The sequence below is a fragment of the Frankliniella occidentalis genome, unplaced genomic scaffold (genome assembly GCF_000697945.3).
Source record: "Frankliniella occidentalis isolate FOCC.00 unplaced genomic scaffold, Focc_3.1 Scaffold26, whole genome shotgun sequence".
NCBI lineage: Eukaryota > Metazoa > Arthropoda > Insecta > Thysanoptera > Thripidae > Frankliniella > Frankliniella occidentalis.
This window is the reverse complement of record NW_026267156.1, coordinates 2,351,907-2,363,078: the sequence shown is the minus strand read 5'-3', so window position 1 is coordinate 2,363,078 and position 11,172 is coordinate 2,351,907. Positions and strand designations below refer to the sequence as shown.

The following is an 11,172-nucleotide window of genomic DNA, read 5'->3' as shown; positions in this document are numbered from 1 at the left end:
AAAAACCCGCTAAACTGAACGTACGAAGTAACTATGCGTCAGGGCCCCATTACATGTAGGCTCTTTCGAACGGAAATTTCACAAGGAATCCGATGGGCTTATCAAAAATTGAACCGAAAAGCTCACTTAGTAAACATTCCACAAAAACGAGTTGTAGCAACAGCATGCATCTCAATGCATGCATTAAATACAGCATGCATCCCAATGCATGCGTTAAAAACAGCATGCATCTCAATGCATGCGTTAAAAACAGCATGCATCTCAATGCATGCGTGAAATACAGCATGCATACCATGCATGCTTTATATAACGCATGCAATGCATGCTGTTGGGTTTTCAGAGTATCGGAGGAATTCTATCTTTTCCTGTGCCTGTATTTGTATATTAGCTCTGAGAGCTAATTATAGAGATTTTGCAGCACTCGCATATATATTTTTTGCCGTGGCCAGGGCGTTATATCGTTTCGAAATGCGCGGGGTTAATCAGCCACCTGGTTTCGATGTTGACGTGTATAAAGGAGATGAAGTCACAATTTAGCTTCTTACTGACTTTTCTTGTTGTTGGCTTCCGCCCGCCGAGTCCCCCTCCATCCTGTCTCATTTTACTCCCCCTCATTCTCCCCCCTCCCCGCCTCTCGGCGTCGCGTGGCGGGAGCAGTGAGGACTGAGGAATTCTGTATTTATTGGAGAATTGGATCGCGAACAAAGGCGGCAGCGGCCTTCCTCCCCTCTTATATCCTCTTCCTCCGTCGTCTCCTCCCCTCTTCCCTTTTCTCTCCTCTTCCTCCGTCGTCTCCTCCCCTCTTCTCTTTTCTCTCCTCTTCCTCCGTCGTCTCCTCCCCTCTTCCCTTTTCTCTCCTCTTCCTCCTTCGTCTTCTCCCCTCCTCCCTTTTCTCTTCTCTTCCTCCGTCGTCTCCTCTCCGCCATCGTGCGAGGCAGATTTCCTCGACGTTTATCGGAGGTCCTTGCATGAGGAATGTAGAAGAAAGGCAATGGCAGGAAAGACTGCACCGACCTGACACTGCCCTTTCTTGTTGTAGGAATGTAGGAGTAGGCGATGGCACGCCTACTTGTAGGAATGTTGGCAACGGCTGGACTGCCATACTAGCCTTCCTACTTGCCGAGCTACTTATTCCAGGAGTCTCTCGGGCCGGGCCAGCCGAGGCAAGATACCGCTGACTCAGCAACACCTTGCCGTACAGCGCGGGAAGAAAACGGACGAAGGGTATCTGTGAAAAAAAGGGGGCATAAAGGATGGTTCAGGGTACAGTCGAGGGTAAAAGCATGCATAATAAAACATTCCGCAGCAGGCGAAACTTTGACAAACAGGCGGGCCGAAGGGGAGGTGCGGGGTGAAGACAAACTTGCCGGCGTATTTGCAATTCATAGAGGATATCTCGCCCAATTCGTCATTTTTCTCCGGTTCGGGGTTGCTCTGGCCCGGTGGTGTGGGCTCTCGCGTTTTCCATAACGGCCTGCCTACTGGCAGTTCCGCTTTGTTCCGCAGCTGCCCTGCCTGGTGGTTCAAGGAGGCTGCAGCTGGGCTGCCTACTGGTGGTCCCAGGAGGCTGCAGCTAGGCTGTCTACTGGTGGTTCCAGGAGGCTGCAGCTAGGCTGTCTTCTGATGGTTATAATAGGCTTCAGCTGGGCTACATTCTGGTGGTGCTTAGAGGCTGCGCAGCTGGGCTACCTTCGGGTGGTGTTGCGGGAGACGAGCTGGGCCGCCTTCTGGCGCGGTTTCCGCCGGTAGCAGGAGGCCACTGCCACTGCGATGCCTACTAGAGGTTCCAGGAGGTCCCTCGCCCCAAGAGGCCCAGCCGACGCGTACGGGTGCCTATTGGAGGACGTGTTGGTGTTGTTGATGTTAGGGTCGCGCGGCCAGGTCGGGTTAGTCTGCTCGGGCAGCCTGGTCCAGCTCCAACTGATCTGAGGACCTCGGCCGGCGGGTCGGGCAGGTTATTAGAAGAGGCCGGGGGATCGCGGGGCGACAAGGTGGGGGCGCGAGGTCGGAACGATAATTGATCACGAAACTTTCCGTGATGCTTCTGCTCGCGCCCCGCTCGCGCGCTGAGTGCTGCTCTCAGGAAGGGCTGAGGTGTCAGCCGGGGCCCGCTTGGGCCGTCCCTGGCACCCCACTTCCGTTACTCAGCCACGGATTTAAAAGGTGGTGAAGATGGTTTTTCTGCTCCCATTGTACCCAGGGAACCATTTAGTTGATTCAACCAAATCAGGGTCGCAGAAAGCAAGATTTAATTCATGAAACCAACTACGATTTAGTACTTTCCTTTATAACTATAAATTTGGTCAAGTTCATCAAAACTCAGGTAATTTGACTAATTATTTTTTTTATCAGAACGACTAAAATCTAGTCCACAGAGCTGCAAAATGTTGTCGGTTCTGAATTTCGTCACCTGGACTAAACGGTTCCCTGGGTGTTATGGGATGGCCAGAAGTAGGCAAACTGCGCTCGACCTTTATTGCACCTTTCCACTGTTATTGAAGGAATGTGACGTCACATTCGTTGAAAAACAGTGTCTGTAGACGAAGCTCTGGCCCCTGTGAAAAACGTATCTTCTTTTTCGTCATTGAAATCGCGACGTCGTTCTTTCGATATCCGACGTCGATTATTGAATTATTCTCGCTCGGGGAGGGGATACGCGTCTCTTGCATTTACTGGTAGACGGCAACGAGTTAACCTCACTCAGAGCGTTCATTTGCTCGCCTCATACGATGTCAATTCGCGCAAAGGAGGATGGTCGGAGCGGAGAGCTCTCCAATTTTGTAACTTCCGCTGCTCCCGATCTGGGCTACAGTCCCCAGCTTTTTGGTGTCTGTATTCGCTGACATTTTCCCTTGATGACACAGTAAGATATTGGTGACTGCATCAACCGAGAATTGCAAACCGGGTGTTTGCAGAATCGGGGTGGGTGCCCACCTTCTTCTGGCTGCGCACATTTTCACCAATTTTACTTATTCGCAGTGGAGGTAGTGGGCGGGTAGGTTGGGCCGGCGGCGGTTACGTTGGGCGAGGCAAGGGCGGTCGTGGTGCGGTGCTATGGGGTGTGGGGGTTGTAGGAGGCGGTGGTCGTGGCGTTGGTTCGAGTGTCACTCGCGCTCGCCGCAGGGGAGATGTAGGCCGCCTCTTGTCGTGATAAGGGACCCCCACTCCGGTTGGGGAGGGGTATGGGGGCCCAGGGCCCGGGGCCCGTGGTGGTGGTGGTGGAGGGCTACAGAGAGACGTCACATTGCAAGGGTGGGGCCGCGCCCTGCTGCGTCCCCCCGCCAGGCGACTCCGGCCGGCTGCTCCGCGGGGTCCCGGCTACTCCATTAGTGTGTGTAAGCCTTACGCCTTAGCAGGGGATATCGTCCAGAAAGTGCGTCCGTTTCTCCCGAGATTCGTTCGCCCAATGACGACGGGGGAGCTCGGCGCCTGTGAGACTCGGGGTGGGCCGTCCCGCAGTACGCGCATGCACTGCAAGGCAAGATGTTGCCTACCTACAAGGCGCCATGGACCGCTTGCGCGGTTTTGCGATAGCAAAGGTACAGTCAAATACTGTTTTTGTGTATTGTAAACCGTGGGGGTATAGACTGTTGGTGTCCGCGATTAATCGCAACTATGTAGAAATTCCACTCTATAACTAACACCAGATGACCAGTGTATTAAGTTAATATGCTGTGTGTCTGTGTTTTACAGTGCAAAGCTCTTGGGTGGGGCACGTGGTCGGTCCGGCGGCTCTCCATCGACTTTTTAGTTTATTTTTATGTCGCTGATGACATTGTACTTGTACTACTATCACTGTGACTGTGACGCGAAGACGGTAAATTCCTTATGATAATTTGACCTTCCCTATGTGTATGTTGCAGGCGGACGGCCGGTCGCACCTCGCACACATCGTGCAGTCTGGCGGTGGCGTGGGCCGCAACATGGCGGACGCCCTGGGTCGGCTGGGCGCGTGGCCGCTGCTCGTCAGCGCCGTCGGCGACGACCTCGCGGGGCTCTACATTCGCAGGGACACCCTGGCGCACCTGGTGAGAGCGAAGAATGCGATGTGGCGTCGTATCGATGTCACCTTCATCGTCTACACAATGATGGCGCAACGGCGCAATTTTGACGGTTAACAACCAACGTCAGCAGTTCAATATTTTCCTTTTTGTGGCTTCGCAGGACACGTCGGGCGTGCGTGTGGTCCCCGGTGGTCGGACGGCCGTCTACACCTTGCTTCTGACCTCCGAGGGCGACTGCCACACCGGGGCTGGTGACATGGAGATCCTCGGCAACATCTCGACGGACATGGTGGGCAGATAGTGGATTCAATACACTCTAATCTAAAAAAGATTCCAGAAAATTTGCCTGGTATCTTCTAAATTTTGTGCTGTTGTGCATTGTCAAGAAATGATTTAGTATACTAAATGTTTTCCTCGTATTACAATAATGTTACAAGGAAAATGTTTAATAATTCCTGGAGAACGTTTTGTAATACTAGGAAAAAGTTAAGTAATACTAAAGAATTTCTGGAAAATACAACAGCTTAAAACCTTTATAGTTACCAGGCACATTTTCTAGTAAAAATGTTTGAGTGTGTACTAAATTAGCCCTTCCTTCCTCTTCTTCTTCTTGTTGCTAGCTGTGGTACATTTACACTCGCTTCTAGACTTAGTTTTGTTTTCCGTCTTCAGGTGCAGTGTCATAAAACAACCTTAGCATCAAGCGCCCTGGTTGTCCTGGATGGTAATGTGCCAGTGGAGACGATCAACTATGTTCTGCAGCAGTGTCATGCATCACAAGTTCCAGGTGAGTTGTTTTTAAGAGTTGTAGGGTGTGGTGCTAAAATTATTGAAATGCTACATTAGAATTTAGTAATAGGGCATTTAATGTTGTAGCACAAAAGAGATAAATTGCATAAAGTCATATAAAAAAATTTCACAGGATCTAAAACAACTGAGGAAGGCACAAAAACAAAAGAGAATGCAATTACATACACATTCGGAAGATGGTAACAAATTGGCTGTGGCAGATATTCAAGGCCTATAGTAGTAACACCTACTTGGTATTTTGCCACCGAGCAGTGAACATACGTATTTCTACTCCTGGTTCACTTGTGCAGCTAGGTCTTCTAAGAGCTTAAGTTAAAATTTTGGGATCTCATTGATCTACAAACAGTTCATTTAAAAGAACACAATTTGAAATACATAATTAAAAATACTTATATCATCAAAACCTATAATATATAAATAGAAAATCTAAGTAGCACTTTGAATGCATGTAACAAAAAAATGAGATTTATGCATTGATATGGACGGAATACATAGATACTACAGCTAAAACACGTGCTTCTCTAACATAAGAAGAATGTGGGGTGCTCAGATTTTCGTTCAGTCTGTATAATACTGAATTTAAATATAAGTCAGAGTCATCATCTTGTGGAACATAAATCATAAGTAGTAATAATATTTCATATAATTGGTCATATTAAATTCTTAGGAATAGTGAATGATGTATACTTACAAATAGAGAAATATGTAAGGCACTTGAGGCACAAGTATACCAAATTTAGGCTAATTAAAATTAGCAAGAGAAGTACAAAATTATTCCTTTATAGAGGAAAGTACAAGTCATAGGAGCAAATGAGACAGACGGTAAATGAACACAATCTGCACATTTAAAAATCTCCAGACAGTCAAATTAAGGTCAAGAAACTGCTAAGTACTCTCAAATTGCATGTTACTTAACATCTCTTATTTTAAAGTACAACACACACCGCTACTTTAATTATGCTAGCATGAAGTAGTCCAGTGAACTGTGCACTGCAAACTGAAGAAAAAAGCTCTGTAGACACAGTAAGTTCTGAGAAGGCACATTAGGACTATGGAATGCATTACATGAAATGGCAATGATAATAATAATGCAGGTTGGAATTTCTTCAACAGAAACTTCTGATATATGATCTTTTTACATGTACCCATTTCTAGCATGATCAGGGTACATTTGCATCACAAGATTGCTGTTGGCTCTTCTCTGCTCGTAGTTCCTTCGAGTTTCCTGTAATTAAAACAGGCAAAGGCACTTTAGCATTGCTCACATGGACTGAATTGTGAAACTCAAATGTGTGACATACAAATCATCAATTTCAATAGGACTAAAACTTACAAAAAAGAGAGCATATGCAGCGAAACCATGGAAGAAGAAGGAAATCACTGCAAATGCATATGACCAAGATAGGTAATTGTAGTTGGGATACTCAATCCAATCGCGGCGCCAGCACTGTCCTCCAAAGATGCTCACAGCCAAAAACAGCAAGGCACCTATAAATATCATTGTTAGAGTAAAGAATTGATAAATAATACATTTTCTACAAAATAACTTTAGAAAAAACCTGTTGAAACAACCTCTAACAAGGACTTACTTGCGGAAGCATTGAAAATGAAGCAGAGGCCTGTGAGCAGCCACTCATATCTGAGGACGAACTTCAATGGCCAGCGAATAAGGGTGAGAGCAGCAAGAACCTGGGCGGTGAAAGATAGGAGCAGAGCCAAAGTGACAAATGTCTGAACCACCATGAGCCATCCTGGAGAAAAGATTTACATAAGTTTCAACTCCCTCAAAAATCTTATTTTTATTATAGAAATGCAGCTGAAATAATGTACCTGGTATCAACCATTCACGAATCACATAATACTCCTGGCTGAAAATGTGGTGACATCCATGGAAAAGATGATCAGATTGGTAGTAAGGGTAACGGTAATTCTCAAAACAATATTCCCAAAGTCCCATGTGCTTGAATGGTGAAAATGTCTCTTTGTAGGACTGTATCCAATATGGTCTGCAATGATGTAGAAATTTTACAAATAAATGTAGGACTAGAAAATATCAAGAAGAAACATAAGTACTTCAATACTTACCCGCAGAATGCCATTATCAAGAATATACCAGCACAGTATGAAAGCACTCCCCCATAGTGCATAGCCTCTGAAAATAGAAACATTATTGTGACTTCTAAATTGTGACTTCTAGCAAATAAAATGTTGGTGGGCAAGTGGGTGTCGCATTTGACAAGGTTAGAACATTTGAATTTAAAATGTTTTTATGAACAGATACAAGTGACCGAAATAATAGAAAAAGCAGAAGATCATATTTGAAAACGAACTAGTTTGAACCATTCTCCATATAAAAACAACAACCTGTGGAGAACAAAGTGAATCACCTGATTGGTTATGTTTGTCAATTTGGGATGGAATTCAACTTACGCGAGGCCTTCGGGTACTCCTGCTCCGAATTCACCGACATCTTTGCTACCAACGATTAATTGAAGGTGAAGAAGTGACTATAGAGGCTAATTTCGGCGTAAATTAGGAGATATTTACATCTCCCGTTCAGTGTTTTGGTTTTCTTCAGCCCCCACTCGATTTCTCACAAAAATGCACCGCCACGCCTAGTCAGTTTAGGCAACATGATTTCCAAAAGTGAAAAAGAAAACCTTACGTTTCCTCAGAATCTTAATTTTTATTACTGGTTAAAGAGACTTTTTAGATACTTTTGCAGGAATTTTATATTGGCTGCTGAATTTTGTTACGAGAAATTTCTTTAATGTTGGGGAGATTCATGGAATATGGGTTGGTAGAACAGAAGCGAAGCAGCGCGCTTAAATTTGAATTGCTTCGTGAAGGTATGGTAAGGCGGTAAGGCACGGTCTTGAGAACTAGGTTGAGAATCAAGTATGGTGCATATCACAGTCTCATCAAAACTAACGTTCAACGTGCTCGCGATACAGAGAACTGTCTGTTTCTCTCGTCAGAGTGACCACATGTGTGAACCAATGGTAAAGTCGACAAAAGTCGACAAAATATTGTAATGTTAGGGAATCAAAACTAAATAATTGTGTACATAAAATTTATTCTTAATTGACATACAGTAGAAAATTGTTAAAAATGGACGGCAGTAATACTTAACAAAGGAATAATACAGAGAAATACCCTCTCTAGTACCAACAGTGGTGAAAATAAAAATTCAGATTGGAATGAATAAGTGAGGAATAGTACTAGAAATTACCCTCTACAATGAGAGGCAAAACACCTTCAGTAGTGAAAATAAAAATTCAGATGGTATTGAATGATTAACATCAAAAAAATAGGTAGATAATAATAAGACTAACAGAGGGCTTTTTGATGTGGTTTCAATGAATGTCTTCTACGAAATATGAAGTTGATATGAGAGTTTTAGAGTATCCTTAGTGTCACATTCACTCTTTTCGCTAATTTAAGCTCAATCAACTAGCCTACAAAATTCAGGCATACATGTCAATTTATAATCAACTTACTGGACAATCATAAAAATTTCAGTGATATGCAGTTGAATAGTTAGAGTAACAGTTAGATAGCTAAACATACATGGCTTGCTCTGAGTAAAAATTAAAGTGGTTTCAAAAAACAATGGTCATCAAAAAGGAAAACTTCAACAAAATTACAGACTAAGTTGGACGGATATATAGAACATAATTTGTGCAAATTGTCACAGAGATTCTTCAACTTAATGTACACTAGGCAAATGTGGACGGATGCCATTGTAACACGAGAAAATGAAAAATGAGTCGCAGCATAAAAATATTAGGACCACTAGACAGAATAATATCAAGACTATCATTTGTCTTAAATGTAAAACTAATAAATACAAATACAATCACTTCTAAGGAAGGAATTTTTTGACAGAGCAATTGTAAACATCTGTTTCCAATCATTTAAAAATAACATTCAGTCAAAGGTTTGAAAAGATTTCCAAGGAACCCTTTCTGAAGGCACCTGAGAACACATCAAGTTCATGGACTGACGGCTTTTAAAAAAAGCAATGTCATATGCCTGTTATAGCCAATATGTATGCAAAACATAAGAACTCTGCAGTAACAATCCTGGTCATAAAAACGATTGTTACAGAGCCACCCCAAAATCATCAACTAGTTCATGAATACAGTAAGTCTATCCATTTCTTCTTCTGTGCTTCCAATATAATAATAATCTATACAAGCTTGAAACATCTCAATTTGTCAGATCATTGGCAATAACACTAAATGTTAGTTGTCTTCAACTATGCTTTAGTTTCTTGATCCAATTCAAATCTTGTTTGAGATTCCTTGAGATACTTCCTCTTCTTTTTCTGAATGTTTGATTCCACAAGGAACAATGTTCCTGCAATAAGACTCATGCAAACTCCCACTACTGCAAGTCCAAAAGACCATCCAAAGAAATTGTTCACTTGTCCAGGCATCCAGTTTTTGCGATTTGCACATGAGGCAAATACTATTACTGCAATACCCCCTGAAATTCCTGCAAGGAAAAATTTAATGTGTAAAATTATTTATAGACTGTTCTAGAAGTGATATGAACAAGTATTTATTTACCTCCTCCTATAAGCAAGAATCCAATTATCTTGATGAGCTGTACATATCGTTTCTGATCTGGACCAGCACACAAAAAGAAGACCAGTACCAATATGGTAGTCAGGAGAGTTTCAATGAATGTCAGGGTGAAAAAGAATTGAGTGGCAACCATAAAAGCTGGAGACAGAGAAGAAAAAGACACAACATAATTAGACAACTTTAAACATTAAATTGGTAGGCAATAACCAATTATAGCACAATGTACGTACGTGGAATGAGGTAGCCCCGAATTTGGTCATACCCAGTGGTGAATGGATCATAGATCCAACGGCATCCAACAAAGAAGCGTTTCTGATATTCATCTTGAGGATCTGGTAGAGATCGGAAACAATGGGTCCACAAACCTAATCGATTTAGCTTGGCCCCTGTTATTCTATAGTCACTGACCTAAGAGTCGAGTTAACAGATAGAAGTGTTAGGTTTACTAACTAGAATAAATTGAATAATGAAGGAGGAACAAAAGCTTACCAGCCAACTTGGTGTGCAAAATGAAACAACAATAGTGACAGCTGCAATGACAAACACCCCAATGGCACAGTTTCCAGATAAACTTCGTCTTTTCGGCATTTTTGAATTATTTTAACACTTCGGGTTGAATCTGCAACAAAAAGAGAGGCAACATGAGATACATAGTAATACAATTCCATTTTATGAGCCCAATAGATGGGTCAATGTTTTATTTTTAATCATAAGAATAGAACTAAGTCATTCCCAACACAATCAACAAAGACACTTAAGGTAGAAGTACAGCGCGCGGTTAAGCACGCCACCCCCACGCCCGATTCGTGACTCTTTTGTCACTCTCGAGTTGTTATTCACGAACGTCAGCCGTTCTGTTCGCACCTTTCACAAACTCAGGCAGGTGTTAAACTGCTCCTAGCCCAACGTAACACACCCAGTGTGACGATACCTAACCTTGTCCCGCAACCACTTTCGCCGTTCTCCGCAACAACAAAAATTAGGCCTGGACATTTCACTTTCTCTTCCTACTTTGAAAAAGTTCTTATACTTTAATTCAAGGGGTAAACTCCCTTCCAGAACTTACTCATAAACATTGGACTAAGTTTCAATAACTCTATTTATTTACCTTCTGGACGACGCCCATGAGTCAAATAACAACGGACAACGCCCTCTAGCGGAATTCCTCCGAAGTTTCGAGCAAGCACATTATACCAACAACGGCAATGCTGAACAGCACAAATTTAGGCCATTTCTTTTGCTACAGAGATTAAGGAAAGAGCAAACTTGGAGTTCATTTGAACTTGCAGTCGCTATTTAGACCTCTCCTGGCGTATTTGAGAGACAGACGTCCATATGAATCACGACCGTTTTCTCGTTCTTTCATGTTCGGTGTCGTGGCATCCGGTCTTAATGGCGTGGGAAAAAATGAAAACCCCGCGATTGTGACATTTGAGGGCTGCGTCCAGAAATCGAGCCCGCTCGCTTTATTTCGGTCGGCCTTGTATAAGGTTTGCCAGCGCAAGACAGAGACGCACCTCAGTGATTCTCACGCGCATCGTGCCCCGCGAGTGATTCACTTCACTTTCGTTGGAGCCAGCCTGCTGGGGTCACGGAAACAACAACGCGGCCGCTAAATGATGTATTTATGAGCTCCTTCCAGCGAGAATTCCAGAGCCTATACGACCGAACGACTCGGAGAGGACGTCCACCTGCCGTCCCCAGTGGGAATTTTTTTTTTTCTGACCTCACGTCATTATTTAAACGTTATTATTGTTTTGATGTCA

General features: G+C 43.6%; 3 protein-coding genes across 5 annotated transcripts in view; 1 reads left to right on the top strand and 2 right to left on the bottom strand.

Moving 5' to 3' along the window:
* The window catches only part of LOC113211521 (uncharacterized), a 181,885-nt gene that overhangs the window by 153,277 nt on the left and 17,436 nt on the right, over positions 1-11,172 (top strand). For both annotated transcript variants that reach the window (XM_026429911.2, XM_052265390.1), the window contains exons 11-13: positions 3,864-4,028; positions 4,165-4,293; positions 4,677-4,791. In XM_026429911.2, the coding sequence (XP_026285696.1) occupies positions 3,864-4,028; positions 4,165-4,293; positions 4,677-4,791 (409 nt within the window). The remainder of the gene's footprint in view (positions 1-3,863; positions 4,029-4,164; positions 4,294-4,676; positions 4,792-11,172) is intronic.
* LOC113211522 (uncharacterized) lies at positions 4,847-7,436 on the bottom strand. The gene is made up of 6 exons (XM_026429912.2): positions 7,245-7,436; positions 6,900-6,966; positions 6,645-6,820; positions 6,404-6,565; positions 6,148-6,302; positions 4,847-6,039 (listed from the first exon to the last, which is right to left on the bottom strand). Exons 1-6 carry the CDS (start codon positions 7,282-7,284, stop codon positions 5,950-5,952), a joined length of 690 nt encoding a protein of 229 aa, XP_026285697.1. The 5' UTR covers positions 7,285-7,436; the 3' UTR covers positions 4,847-5,949.
* LOC113211523 (uncharacterized) lies at positions 7,874-10,642 on the bottom strand. 2 transcript variants are annotated; one of them, XM_026429913.2, is made up of 5 exons: positions 10,515-10,642; positions 9,896-10,025; positions 9,637-9,814; positions 9,389-9,544; positions 7,874-9,314 (listed from the first exon to the last, which is right to left on the bottom strand). In XM_026429913.2, exons 2-5 carry the CDS (start codon positions 9,992-9,994, stop codon positions 9,076-9,078), a joined length of 672 nt encoding a protein of 223 aa, XP_026285698.1. In that variant the 5' UTR covers positions 9,995-10,025; positions 10,515-10,642; the 3' UTR covers positions 7,874-9,075. The 2 variants fall into 2 exon arrangements, with proteins under 2 accessions (XP_026285698.1, XP_026285700.1); XM_026429915.2 differs by lacking the exon at positions 10,515-10,642 and adding an exon at positions 10,343-10,479.